The sequence below is a fragment of the Phoxinus phoxinus genome (genome assembly GCF_949152265.1).
Source record: "Phoxinus phoxinus genome assembly, chromosome: 3".
In the NCBI taxonomy this organism is placed as follows: domain Eukaryota; kingdom Metazoa; phylum Chordata; class Actinopteri; order Cypriniformes; family Leuciscidae; genus Phoxinus; species Phoxinus phoxinus.
Genome location: NC_136878.1, coordinates 3,420,277 through 3,435,857, shown reverse-complemented (window position 1 = coordinate 3,435,857; position 15,581 = coordinate 3,420,277). Strand labels below are relative to the sequence as shown.

At 36.3% G+C, this 15,581-nt stretch overlaps 2 protein-coding genes across 2 annotated transcripts; one reads left to right on the top strand and one right to left on the bottom strand.

Annotated features, from left to right (window-relative positions):
• Positions 1–6,277: 6,277 nt before the first annotated feature.
• On the bottom strand, positions 6,278–11,858 carry LOC306995202 (thiosulfate:glutathione sulfurtransferase; the record flags this gene model as incomplete). Its single annotated transcript, XM_079606567.1, has 4 exons — positions 6,278–6,927; positions 9,556–9,718; positions 9,899–10,021; positions 11,714–11,858. The coding sequence occupies 4 exons, from the start codon at positions 11,856–11,858 to the stop codon at positions 6,846–6,848; spliced, it is 513 nt and encodes a 170-aa protein (XP_079462693.1). The 3' UTR covers positions 6,278–6,845.
• An 803-nt stretch (positions 11,859–12,661) lies between these two features.
• On the top strand, positions 12,662–14,458 carry cst14b.1 (cystatin 14b, tandem duplicate 1). The gene is made up of 3 exons (XM_079606568.1): positions 12,662–12,797; positions 13,876–13,977; positions 14,067–14,458. Exons 1-3 carry the CDS (start codon positions 12,720–12,722, stop codon positions 14,190–14,192), a joined length of 306 nt encoding a protein of 101 aa, XP_079462694.1. The 5' UTR covers positions 12,662–12,719; the 3' UTR covers positions 14,193–14,458.
• Positions 14,459–15,581: the final 1,123 nt, after the last annotated feature.

Below are 15,581 nucleotides of genomic sequence, written 5' to 3'. Positions count from 1 at the left end.
TAGAGTTTTCTTCCACCTGATCAGGCCGCACTTTCTTCATTAAGTGCACTTTGCTGGGAGTAACAGGTAGATTCTCAGCACCGCATTCCTCCAGGACACGCTTGTTAGTTTCAGCACAAACCTCCATCGCGTCATCATAATCATGAACATTTCTGATACTGATCACGGTATTCTCTTCAGAGCTTCGTGCACTACTTGTCATTTTTAGATGATGAAAAAATAAATCTTTAACAAACAGTTTGGGAAAAGTCTGAAAATAAGAAAAAACTTTGAGACGGTTAAACTATGCTGCTATCTAGTACGCCATCTTGGCCGGAACCCCTAAATACAGGTATGTGCGCTTGTTGAATTAACATAATTTTTATTAATATCTTTCACATCTAATGCAGTCAGATTCACCGTGTTCACTCTGAAGAAATCACTCAACATGGCTGGGCACTTGTAGTTGTAATGACACATCAAGGATGTTAAGAGGATAAAAGCAGGTTTAAAACGTGCCACATTCAAGTTAATAGGGTGCAAATTTTAAAAAGAGGATAACACGGTGTAGGCAACACCGATTTTTGTCGTTGTTCTCTGTATTGACAGCACTCCAAATTTACTAAAAAATGAGCTCAATGTTAAAATTGACCGGAGTTCTCCTTTAAGGATGAGTAAAAAATTACACCCAAATTACCTATCTTGGGCCGCACAATCATAGCCTGGTTCCACCAGACTCTCCTACATTTCATTTGTACAGAGAGTCTGGCCTCTCTCCATTGACAAGCGTTATCTTCCTTGTAGACGGTTCTCTGTTGAAGTTTAAAACTATTGGATCTGCCCAGAGCCACTCTGGATCTGCCGTAACCAATCGCTAACGTTTGGTCGTGAAGTATGACGACTCAAACTAGCGCACAACCTCAACGTCATCGTTCTCAGCCACTCCCTCTGTTCGCTGATTGGACCGGTTAAAAATTGACCGGTGAAAACCCAAGAATACACCACAATCCCAGACGTAGTTCTGAACAGCCCGGTCTCACCCCAAAACGTCATATACTGACGGGTCTTGACCATACGTCAACATACGACGAAAAGGGTACCCCTATAACGTCAATATGAGACGCAGACATAAGCGCACCAGCAGCGCCTCCTAGCGGTACCCTAACGCATACCTAAACCCAACCATACCCGAATCGTCACATATGGACGTTAAAGGGTACCCTTTTCGTCGAATGTTGCCGTATGGTCAAGACCCGTCAGTATGTGACGTTTTGGGGTGAGACTGTGTTATTCTGAAGGAAAATGAAAATTTATGAAAATTAAAAATAAATGAAAAACGGAAGTACGTAGGAGGGCGGAGCCAGGCTAGCACATTCATTGACCATGGACTCAAAACATCTGTTATGTTTCTGTCACCTTAAGTTGGCCCAAAAATGATAAATTCAGATTTAGTCACATTTAGCTGGAGACGATTTTGTTCTAACCAGCACTTTACCTCCTCAAGACATAATAACAAAGATGATTGAGGAGTTGATCCTCCAGATTGAAAAGGCAAGTAAATCTGAATGTCATCGGCTTAAAGATGATACGACATACCGTGTCTTTTAAAGACAAGGCCCAAGGGCAACACGAATAAAGAAAACATAAGAGGCCTTGAGGAATGGAGCCCTGATGAACTCCAAAGTCACTGAAAAAGAACTTTCCTTCAAATGAAGGAAAACCATTTTAAAACGATCCCTCTCAGACCCACAGCATGCTCTAGATAGACGCCTTATCGACCGCTACTGCCAGAGCCATAGAGAGAAAGAGTTGCGACACTCCCATAGACCTCCGTTGTAAAAAATGGCGGCACTTTTAACCGCCTACTTCCGTGATTTGAAGATCGGATTAGTTCCCAACACTGTCATTTGGGCGCTGGACCCCATTCACTTACATTGCTGCACGTCGAGTTGTTCCAGAGGTAAGTTGCTGAATTATCGACCTCTTTTGAATTGTCAACTGTCTATATTGTATCAGAGGCCCTTTGCGATGCTTATACTGGTCTTCATTTGTATATGCACAGCGTAATTATTTATATTTTATCTTGGTTGTTTCAACCAATTTTCTAGCACTGCCTGCTTGCTAGTTAGCTAGCGTGACTTCGCCAGCTGTGAAGGTAGCATCTAATTAGTTCGGTAATGAATCGCTACCACCTTTATAGCAACTTTTATTTAATTGAATTTTTGTGATGTAGCCTACTAACGTTTCATTATGTGACGTGAATTGAAAGCTACTACCTTTATAGCAACTTTTATTTAATAGAATTTTTGGGATTTACTAACTTTTCATTATGTGACGTGTAGGCAGAGTTTGAGTGGTGAATGCTGCGCGACGAGTTTTTAAAGAGGTAACATAAGTTTCTGAAATATCGACCTCTTTTGAAGTGTCAACTGTCTATATTGTAACAGAAAAAGTACTTGGGTGTGTGTTTTATTTTATATTTTCCGTTATCGCTGCTGTCTGTCCCATAGAAGAACATGTTTGGGAACTATTGGGGCTTACATGAACCAAGTGACAGCCATAGCGGCGACATCAAAGAGTGTCGCAACTCTTTCTCTCTACGGCTCTGGCTAATAGCGCGGTCGAGCCGTGGGCCGCCATCTTAGACCGGTCACCCGCTCCACTCAGTGTAATCTGTATGGCATGTGCAATGAGCTGTCAGCGCATTTAATTAATCATAACGTTACCTCACGGAATACCGAACTGATTTTCATGCGAAGTTTTTTGCTGCAAAGGTCATTCATGTAGCTATACAGGACACATGGTTCGGCGTATTTTAACATTCATAGTAGGCTTAGCAGTAATATAATATTCTGATATAAGATATAAAGTGACCAGACGTCCAAAATCAAAATAGGCCTATGTGATGTAGGATATAAGGTATTTTATAAATCACACACTATAAATAAAGAAGCAGAAACAGATAGTTGCAGTAAAGTAAGATATTTGAATAAGTTGAAGAAACTATTTATAATGATTTGTGACACACACACACTTACACACTCTCTCACACACACACACTCGCGCATCGCCGTCATGTGTGTATTACATTGCTTCCTGATATCACGTGCGCAAACACAAATAACCTATATTTATATATATATATACTACAGGGCCGTTGAATGCTTGTTTCTGATAAACGAGAAGCTCTTGTAATTATTATTTCACCTGTGGCCTAGCTAACGTTAGCTGGCTACGATTTCAGTAATATCAAAGATCCTTGCTCCTTCTCAATTATCTGGTAATATTCAATTCACAAAATACAGCCAATAGTACGACCCTTTAAGATGGCGGCTGTATTTCTCAGTGCCCAGCGGCCAATAGGGCATCTAGTCTCTATATAATATCTATGCCCTTAGCTGTTAACTCGTACCTATCAGTACTATCTATGAGTTTATATGCCTAAATTAATACATTTGTAACATTTTTACAGTATAAAACTTTCTATACTGTATTAACATAAAAACATCTGGGATGAGATTTCAATTAAAGATAACAAAATAAAAATTCTACTGATACAGAATTACATGGGGGGGGGGGGGGGGGTCTCTTATACACTACATTCTTCACCATCCTACACTTGTTTCCATATTAGTTATTAGCTGAAGTGTTAATGTACTACCTGCAATACTTCCTGCATAGTTACTTATTAATGACGGACCATTATTCTGAAGTGTTACCAGTAAACCCACTTCACCAGCAGATTACTCTTCGACAGCGATGCCAGAAATATACAGAGCTTCAGCAAAAAAAATGTAAAACACAAAATTATAAAGATGGCTGAGCGCTGGTTTCTCTGGCGAATAAGGTCTCTCTCAACTGTGTAGTGTTGCTGGACACACAGATCTACTCTGCAAACCTCATGTTGCCTGTCATGGACAGTTTTACATCACTGCCAGTGTGAATGAAGTTCACTGGGAGAGAGCAGATTTATCATTTCTGCCTTATTGTGTCATGTCTAGTTAGGACAAAGTGTGTTAAAAGTTAAAAGTGAACTTAGATGGTTGTGTATTTTAAACCCATGAGTATTTTAATCTCTCTCTCTCTCTTCTCTCTCTCTCTCTCTCTCTCTCTCTCTCTCTCTCTCTCTCTCTCTCTCTCTCTCTCTCTCTCTCTCTCTCTCATGATGATGATGTTGTTGTTGTAATTGTAAAAGAGCAAAATGATGTGAACATTTTAATGACAACCTTGGATGATTTTGAAATGATATCAGCTGCAAAAGTGAATTGGTCAAAAAGTGAAGCTGTTTTAGTGGGAGAGTGGACAACAGTGCCCCCCAGACTCCCTGGTGGTCTGACATGGAAAAAAGATGGGTTAAAGTATTTGGGAGTTTATTTGGGGGATGAGTCTTTTCAATTAAAACATGATGATTGAGAAAATAAAGGGCCGCTTGGATAAATGGAAGTGGATCAAGAAAATATTGTCCTATAGGGGTCGAACCCTTATTATCAATAACCTTGTTGCTTCGTCTCTTTGGCATCGACTGACTTGTGTTGACCCACCACTACTTTTTCTTGCTAAGATACAATCGATGATGATAGACTTCTTCTGGGATAGGATGCACTGGGTGATCCATAACATCCTGTACTTACCAAAGGAAGAAGGTGGACAAGGACTTGTGCATCTACAAAGTAGGACAGCAACTTTTCGTGCACAATTTATACAACGTTTCCTGACAGGCCCAGAGTCTGTAAGTTGGAGACCAGTGGCAAGTGCTATTTTAAGAGCTGCTGCAGGTTTAACTCTGGACAAATCCTTATTTTTATTGGATCCCAAAACTTTAGATGTGGAGAAATTTCCAGTTTTTTATCGGAATCTTTTTAAAGTATGGAGGCTTTTTAAACTCCAAAGGATAAGCAATCCCACATCGTTGCATTGGCTGCTGGAAGAGCCATTGCTTTATGGTGCAAGACTGGACATTACTAATGCATCAGTATCACTGACAGAAGCCTTTATAAAGGCTAAAGTGGTGACTCTTCGTCAACTAATGAGGCTGGCAGGACCAGATCTTGTTGAAGTGGATGCGGTGGCAACACAATTGGGGTTTAGATCCACTCGAGTGGTTGAAAAACTTTTACGAAAGATACAGACTATCCTTACAGTGGAAGAGACTGATTTACTCAGGAAACATTGTGAGGGGGAAATTACTCCCAATGATAAAGATCGGTTTCCAAGGTTGAATGTTTCACCTAATTTAGAGGAGGATGGTGGAATCTTTCTGGAATCAGAAAAAGTAGTGGACATGGACTTTGAAGAAGTGAATGGCAAGAGATTGTACAAGTCATGTGTGAAATGTTTTAATAAAAAAGCTTTACATGGAAAAACTGATACACCTTGGAGAAGTGTGTTAGGTTTGGATGAAGGCTTTAAGCCAAATTGGAGAACTTTTTACAAGCCACCATTAAACAAGAAAATTGGAGATTTGCAGTGGAGATTTTTACATTGTATAATTGCTGTAAATGCCTTTATATCTGTGTTGAATCCTGATGTAAGCCATGAATGCCCATTTTGCTCACAAAGGGAGACTGTTTTTCATGTTTTTATGAGTTGTCATAGACTTAAACCTTTATTTGAGGTTTTACAAAATTTGTTTAATTCTTTTGATGAAGATTTTTCAATGCAAGTTTTTATCTTTGGTGTTAAATATACAAAGAGACGACAGAGAGAGTGTCAGTTGTTAAATTTTGTTTTGGGCAAAAGTAAAATGGCAATATACATGAGTCGTAAAGACAAAATTGAACAGAATCAGGAATTTAATCTGGTGTCTATGTTTGTTGCTATGGTGAAGTCAAGAATTTTGATTGATTTTAAGTTTTATAAAGCTACTTCATGTTTGAGGCAAGCCATGTTTGAGGATGTTTGGTGTTATGGACGTGCTCTGTTGTAGATGACAATCTTTATTTTACTCAATTCATGTAATTTATTTTTTTTTAAAAATTCTAAATGTTAAAACACTTAAGTTGTAATAAAGGTGTTTTCAAATTCTCTCCCTCTATGTCACACATGTCACCTGAAGGAAGGTTCCTACCTATATTCAGCAACCAATTACCCAAAGAGAGACCCCTACTGGACACACACTTACATAAGATTTAAATAAAGACAAAATGGCTCTTACACACACAATGAGCTGCCATACTGTATAGAGGAACTATTGAAAACTGTTTCATTCCTCAATATTTAACTCAATATTCAAACCCTCAGTGTCCGAGTCAGTGTGTTTATATGGAGATGTGGACAACACCAAATTCACTTCACTTGTATAAAAAGGTGAATTTTTATACTGAAATAACTGAACATAAATATTTCTCACTCCAAATCATTAAAAATCAAAAATCAATGTAAATTGTCACCAAATCTCACAACATATCACATGCATATTAATTTTAAATGATTGCAATTAGGTTATGATTTTTTTAAATGAATTTGAATTGGTTGCAGACCACAAAGTTCATGTAAGCTCTTGCAAAGTAACAGCACTTATTTTATAAATCCCTGTTATTATTACTCTTCTACCATCATCAGTGTGGTCACTGTTCATTCATGAATTTATAGTGTAATCGTCTATTTCAGAAAAACATACATGAGCATCAAATAATCTAATGTGTTGCTGGGTCCATTTATAGTGACAAAATTATATGGCATTAAAACAAACAAAGTGTATCATAAACAATGCTATATTTATTGAGTCTTTGCAAAATATATAGACACATCTGTGAGATTTGATGAATACATTTTTGGTCTGTGCTGTAATTTTAACAGTCATGTGCCGTATATAAATTCATAATCATAGTCTTGCCGGCACTGAAATAAACTTCATTCCTCTGTTGTCAAGTTTCATGCTCGACTCTTTCTGCTCGCAGATCTTCCCGCTGAAGCCACTCGTTGAATCCTCCAGCGTAATGACGGACCCTGAGAGACACACAGAGACACGGATGCCGGACTTTTGTGAGTGAGTGAGGATGAATCCAATGAATTAACATGACTTAGGTTTTCCTGATTACCGGATGAGGATCTTAAGTCATAAAAAAATAATTTAATAGCAATATTTGCAGAGCATTTTCTAGCCAATTAATTAATTAAGAGCAAAGCATATTTGACTACATATTACAATGACTTCCAGGCCTGACATTTCAAGTAATAATCGTTCAAATGCATTAAATTCATTAAACCATTTATACATGATAAAAGAACAGTCATACTGATGCCATTTCCCCTTAAAAAAAATTACATCCCCAAGTCAAAATTTTCTAGTGTCTGACAACATCTAAATTTTTCAATTAGTCTGACATATTTAAAAGACTGTTGCAACAATTAATTGAAATTATTTTACAGAATTTCACTTGGACCAAATTTAGATAATTCAGTCACTAGAATATCTTGACTTGGGGAGGTAAAACATTTTTTACAGTGTATACCTATAAAAACAAAACAAATAGAAAAAGTAAGAAAGCAAAGGAAAAATAAATGTAGACATGTGAAGGACACCAAATCATAGATGAACAACTCTCTTAAATGAACCCTATAATATCATATTTAATTTGTAAAACATAAAATCATATCAACATGATCTAAAATTTGCTGAAAACCCTGCTGTACTCGATCTACATGTCTTCTGTCGTCTGATTGATAGTTTATTATTTTTAGCAAGTAAAAGGCCTTTTAGTATAATTGTGCAAGCGTCCCCCTTCACCTCGTGGTTCACGACGTCTTTTTCTGTGAAATCTTTGATTTGTATAAAGCAAACGTAAGAATAACTTTGATATTGTTAGTAATATTTGAAGATGAACAATTACTGCACTGTAGCAGTTTAGGTTTACTTGATAATCCATTCAATATTTATTAGAAAAATCATGTTAAAATGTGAGTCTTAAATATGATCATCAGGCTTTTAAGGAAAGTTTATTTGTTCATCTCTCAGTAATCTTAGTATTGCATTGAATTATGTTTTAAAACTACAGAGCTTTGATCATAAAACTAAAAAACAAAGCATTTGAATACCATCTTACTAAGACATATTATTGGCAGATATAGAGTGACGACTGATGTTTATATGTATGTTTTGTAAGTATAGTCTGCTGTACTGTTATGAAGATCTCATTGATTTACATTACAAGCATCAGAATTTCCTCTTATTTTTTGCCCATATAAATATCAGCATCTGCAGCAAAATGCAAATATCAGCAGCAATTGCAAAATGTAGGTGTTTTTTTTTCCTCCTTAAGTGTGAGATCCATATTCTCAATACATAATGAGTGTTATGACCCTATGGTTTGTTTATGTGTTTTTTTTCTTTGTAGGAACGTCGTCTGATTGGCTCCTGCAGGCTGATTAATGCTGTGTCCTGATTGGTGCACAGTACTTTAAAAGCACATCATCACTTCCTGTAGAGACAGCTTGAGTTCTGAGCAGAGAGAAGCATTGGAGGAAGAGTTTGTATGTGTTAAGAGAGTTTAGAGACTGTGAGTAATGATTGTTTGGTGTATTTGGACTTTTGCCTGTTTTCTGACACTGATTTCAGATTGCCCTCTCAATTTGTTCACTTGGCTTTCTAATAAATATATTGTAAATATTGGGAAAGTAAAGAGCCTGAGCCTTTTTTGTTAATTGTAAACTTTTCTGGCGAGGCAGTTTAGTGATGACGGGCACTTTTGAAACACTTCATGAAGCTTCAAAACCTTTGCGACTCGTTTGCCAGCGAATCAGAGCGCGTATCAAACTGCCGAAGTCACGTGATTTCAGTAAACGAGGCTTCATTATGTCATAATGTTTTTACATTTAAATTACCTCTGTGAACTCAGTTGTAGTTAGAGGTCTCTTATTGGTCTGATTAACCAAACTCTCCATAAAACAAGCCCTACAATTTAATAAAATGACACGTATAAGGACTCTTCATCATTTAATGGTATATGATGATTATTGCATCTAATAGATAACACCTTCAATAAAACATCTGCAATTGTTTAGTAGCTTAAAAGGTGTTTTGTTTTTTTGCATGTTGAGTTTTCACTGCATTTGCACTGTTCTGACAGCAGAGGTCACCAGTGTGTGTGATTCGAGTCAGTAAGACAGTTAGGTTGCCAGGTTGGTGTGTTGCATTTTCTTTTTGTTAGGTTTAGGAAAGAGGGATAAAGTAAGAACGTTTTTTTAGTTATTTTGGCTTTGGCAAGTCTTTCATGTTGCACCGTTTTCCTCCGATGGGGAGCAACAATGAGTTATAAAAGCCTGATGTATAAAATATGATGCACGACAAAAAGCATATTTGCTAATTTTTTTCCCCCAACAAACTGTGGGATAAATTTAAACCCAAAATCTAAAAAAAAACTACCTTTAGGGATGACCTCATTTGTACATCTGGTCTAAAAATAAAGTAATTAAAGTTTTTGAAAAATCTGAAAATTCAAAAAGTTGTGTGATGGATAGGTTTAGGGGTCGGGATAGTGTAAAGGGACGGAATATACAGTTTGTACAGTATAAAAACCATTATGTCTATGGAGAGTCCCCATTTAGATAGGTAGGTAGGTGTGTGTGTGTGTGTACCTTGTGTATCCCAGAGATCTTGCGGTCTCCAGCGCAGTGAGGCTGCGTATCCCTCTCACACAGTACAGCACGAAGTCCGAGTCTTCTCTGTGAGGCTTTGTGACGCCGTAGCGCTCTCTAAACTGATCTGGGCTCAGTCTGAGGGCCGGCTCCACCTCGCCCACTACATCAACAAAAGAACTGTCACTCATAGTGTGTGTGTGTGTGTGTGTGTGTGTGTGTGTGTGTGTGTGTGTGTGTGTGTGTGTGTGTGTGTGTGTGTGTGTGTGTGTGTGTGTGTGTGTGTGTGTGTGTGTGTGTGTGTGTGTGTGTGTGTGTGTGTGTGTGTGTGTGTGTGACTTACAAGGAATGTTGGAGGCTCCTGGAATAAAACCTGCTTCCAGCTCATCCGGTTCACGAACATCGACGAGCTGGACGCTTCCGGTGGACATCATGAGCTTCAGCTGCTCGTACGTCACCACACCATCTGACACACACACACAACGCGTGAGTATCCACAATCTACTGCTGATCATTCATATCGAGTCTGTTCGATCTATTGTATATGATACAGCCATTACACACTCATCAATGGATATCTGATATTTTAGATCCAGATATATGAACTACAGCAGCTCCAAAAAAGGTTCAAGTGACGTGCCAACTATATCTATGCTTTATTTCAAACTTAAATGTTTTTGGGGGTATTGGTAAGATTATAGTTTTATAGATAAGCCTCTTCTGCTCCCCAAACCTGCATTTATTTGATCAAAACACCGTAAAAACATATGAAATACTACTGCAATATATTTTCTTTTTGATGTATTGATCAAAGCTGATTTTCAGCATCATTACTCCAGTCTTCAGTGTCACATGATCCTTCAGAAATCATTATAATATGATGATCTGCTGCTCGAGAAACATTTCTGACTATTACCGGTATTATTATTATTATCAGTGTTAAAAACAGTTGTGCTGCTTGATATTTTTCGGGAAACAGTTCATACATTTTTTTAGGATTCATTGATGAATAAAAAGAACAGCATTAATTTGAAATAGAAATCTATAAACATTATAAATCTCTTTATTGTCACTTTTGATCAATTTAATGCTTTCTTAAAGGTATTAAAAAAAAATATTAAAACAAAATCTCTTGCTGAACCCAAAACTTTTGAATGGCAGTGTATGTTGTATCTAAATACGTTATGGGACCACTTTATTTAGATCCTAAACTTGATGGTTGTCATTCAGGCCATCGTGAGTGTAAATGTCAAATAATTCCTTTAAAAAAAAATTATTCATCTAATTTAAACCATTAAAGAGAAAGGATATATATACAATATATACATAATATATAGCCTATAATATATACATTGTCTTGCTAGACAATGCTAGCAAGAGGGTTAGGCCACCTATAGAAATGTTAATTTTTAGTTTGTTTACTTTATATTTAAATCAATATTTTTGTGACCCTCCAGTCTTCAACGAGCCAATTCTTAAATTCCTTATTTTGCCCCCCGACCCTGATAAACTGTGCAAACTGTGCAGAGTTATCAAAAAATGTGTGTAGACTCATGGGAATCTAGATTTCCACACACACTATGATGATTCAGTGACTTGGATCCGTTATCTTCACGTGTGTCACAGTAATTCATCAAACTAACCCAATATACTCACTGTGGGAAACTGTTTGTTGCAAATGTTAAGTTGCTTTTTACTACTAATTTGTTTTCACCAAAAATAAACTTAGCATATTAATAGGATATAGTTATTATGAAAATCACAAACATACCATCTGGATCGGAATAAAGAACATTTTATGACTATATTATTTTTAGACATTGTTCATGATAATTAAACATTAATTGCCATGTTATTACCTGCATTTTGCCATCAATATGTACCTGCTGAAATGTCAGTGTAAAGTGTTTATATAAACTTCAGAGCATTTGTTTTATATATCCCTGACTTTATGCCAAAGCATGACTTTTTTTCTAACGTGGTAGCATAGATCAGACATGTTATTGCAAAGATTGTTCATATGATGCAACATTAAACTTTTATTGTTGACTTTTATGAGTCACTGACCCTACGTGCAAACTCGCATGCTTTGCTGTGCATGATGTTGTGTTAGCCTATATCACAACAATGATTTTGTTTCGAAAACTCAATACTTTACCAGTATTTAGAGGTTGGCTGTTAGATGTTTTAGTCCATTTATCGCAGTTGTCAGCTCCGTTATCACACTGGTCTGCTGAGACAGACAGAAGCAGGAGCGCCACGAGAGCGCGCACACCTGAACTCACGCGCATTACTGTATTCATGTCTATATCTTATCTAAGAGAAGATCGATACGTGCTCTTTTGTACAGATATAATTAAGTCTAAAAAGTTTAAAGCAGTGTATTGGTTTGACCTGAGACGATTACACGGATCTGAGTGTCATTGAAAGCGTTGATTGCAGGAAGCTTGTTTTCCTCCAGGAGATGTTTCACTATAATCGATTAAACCTAATAATTCAATTAGAAATATCTGATATAACCATGGAACTTGTTCAAAACCATTCCTTAAAATGCAATTAAAACAAATCCTTTTGTAGTAACTTAATCATAAACGACTGTGGTCGGTCCATTCGGGAAAGCGCTGAGAATTGCAACACCTACCACGTGACTCTGCGCTTATATTTGTACTTCTGCACTGGTCTGGAGGATATTTTACGGAATCTTAATAGCAGTCAAACGGGAAATTTTACATTGTTTAATTAAAATGGTAAAAGTTGTAAATACGGATTTGACTTATGGACTTGACCAATCAGAGCGAACGCCCGGGCTACTAAGTCCCGCCCCCCCAATTGTTTTTTCCTGAACGTCTGCTCAGATTAGAGGAAAGAAACATTAGAGATCCAATGTTATAATTCATTAATATATTTAACTTTAAAAACGAACAATATTAGCTTTATATATGATTTAGTTATATATTATACTGTTTTGGCCTCGTTTTATAAAAGTTTTTTTTTTTATCCTCCCCCCGCCTGTTCTGAACACATGGTATATTCTGGTGATGATGGCTCATAGTCATATGATCTTCTAAGCAGCATAAATACTGTAGCAGTGTCAGGGAATTTTGGACTGTCTAAAAAAGCACTTTTTTTTACATCTCGACACCGATCAACGACTCATTATTGCAATGGCCACCAAACCGGTTGTTGGAGGGCCTTCCGAGGTGAAGCAAGCCACTCCAGAGGTGCAGAAGATCTGTGATGAGGTGAGACTGGAGCTTTTACTTTTGTTTTGATGGCGTAAGTCAGCTGATGTGGGAAAGCACGTGATGTATATGTATTAGTTGTAATTATTAGCTATTTATTAGGATTCAGAAGTGTGTACGTTATTGTTATGTGTAAAACATAATATAAAATATAATTTTATAAACGGTCAAACACATTCATATTTCATTTATATATTTCATTATATTATATTAAATGAACTTGCATTGTGTGATGTATTATTGAAGAATGCTTTAATTTAATAGTCTTAAAAGAGACCATTATTAAACTCTCAATTTTGCCTAAACCTGATATAAAGTGACAAATGACAATAGTGCAAAGTTTACAAAAAGGAATGTATTATTTACTTTGTCAAAGTCTCTAGACTCATGAGAATCTCTATATTCCCACCCAAACACTATAAATACTGATTCAGCACCTAAATGAGTCACTAATCTTCATGTTGATTTGAGATGGGCGTATCACGGTAATTCACCCGTCACACACCCAAAGCAGTCTAGACTGTGACAAAGTAACACATTCATTTTTGTTAACTTTGCACTATTGTCACTGTATATCAGCTTTAGGCAAAATTGAAAGTTTAATAATTGTTTATATATATATGTAAATGTAGCATAAGAATAATAACGTAAGAGTGAATATCACAAGCATGTCTGGATCAAAAGAAAAAATAAATTATATTTTTATTAAAATGCACTATTTGTACTGTAATGTATGTATTACTTTATATGTCATGGTCTAGACTCGTGAGAATCTCTGTACTCACACCCAAACACAATTAAACAAATAAATCATTGATTTGACATGGGTGTGTCACAGCAATTCATATACTCTGTGAAAGGCTTTTTCAGATGTTTTTTTTTACTATATTTTGATTTGATTTTAAATAAATGTAGCATAAGAATATTTAATAATACAAGGGTGAATATAAGCATGTCTGGATCAAAAGAGAAAGAAAAAAAACACTTCTTTTTTTTTTTTTTAAAGAAGCAAATTTTTGGACCCGATTTAGATGAACCACATTTGCATTAAATATGAATTTTGCATATTTTGCTTCAGGTCAAGCCCGCTGCAGAAGAGAAGGCTGGGAAGAAGTTTACCGTTTTCACTGCCAAATCTTACACCACACAGGTTGTGGCCGGGACCAACTACTTTATCAAGGTAAACTCGTTGTGCCATGTTCCAACCTACATATTGTGTCGATGATACGAGCTGAGAGTGTGTTTAAAGTGTCCTATCACCCTCTTCAGGTGGATGTAGGGGGAGACTTCGTTCATCTGAGGGTTCACAAATCACTGCCTCACGCTGGAGAAAACCTACATCTGCACGGGATCCAGACCTCAAAATCTCAGCAGGATGCCATTGAATACTTTTAAACACAAGTAGTGCATCGTCTCTATCAGTGCCTCATTCCCTCTCACACACATACTATAGAATAGGTTAAAATATGTGATCTACTCAACTAATGCTTTTACAAAACTTTTATAAGTACATCCTTAAAATGAACCCAACACTGTGCCTATTGTAGATGAGTTTTATATGATCTTTCTCCACTTTTACAAAAGTTGTATTGAGGCACGACTCCTCATTCCAGATCTGTTTTTATAAAAGATGCTGCTTCTAAAATAAAGGGAAATAAATTTCAAAAGTCTTTGTTTCATTTACACCCTCCAAAAGACTGTAATGATAACATCACCAGCATACAGTACAATTACATTCAATATTATTACTAAACTCAAATATTAATTACTATTAATAAACTAACCTGGTTACATGAACATAATTTAAAAATGTTCGATGAAGAAAATTCTTACAAATTCAGTTTATAGACTACAGGTTTTACAGTGTGCACTGATCAATTGTATAGCATGTGACACCAACTGTTATCTTTTCTAAGATCTGAACGCGTTTGCCGCAAAATATAACCAATTTAAGAACTAGTGAGCTGTTGCAGTTAAATATAATAACTGTTTGTTTTAAGATAAGATGGAAATTTGTACCAAACATAGCTAATCATCATAACTAAATCTGAACAGTTGCACTTGCAAATTAACTGCAACATGACAAGGTTCAAGCCAATCACGACCAACTGACCACTAAAACCAGTTCATGTAGTTTTCTTTAGATTTTGATATACAATCTGGTTATAACATCCTGAAAATCTCAACCATTAACCCCTTCAGACAAAGGGAAAAACTGAGGAGGTTTTGAGTGTCACATGTCTCTTTTTCCTGTTTCTTATCCTCAGTCAAGTTCACTGATGCATTACATGCAAACTGTTCGCCATTTAAAAAGCTTTTAACTTTTGATCTCAGTATCTCAAGATAGATATATATGATTTAGTTAATTAATTAATATATTTCATTTTATTTGATTCTTCAAAGCAAACACACAGATAGTTGTGTGTCTATTCCTGAAATATCCACTGGAATATTAGTCTCAAATAATAATCACATTCAAAATCTTTGCAATACAGCTGCATGAATTATAATGGAGGACATAATTTTCTATCTATCTATCTATCTATCTATCTATCTATCTATCTATCTATCTATCTATCTATCTATCTATCTATCTATCTATCTATCTATCTATCTATCTATCTATGCTAAGTTTGCATTCAGCAATAGAAACCATAATATGTACTTTAAGCATAAAAGTAACAGGAACATTGTCACGGGAGATGTCATATGTCTGAATGAAGATTAATCACACATGAAGTATTATCTCGTCTCGCTTAGTCACACATCACATTACTTTTCTTT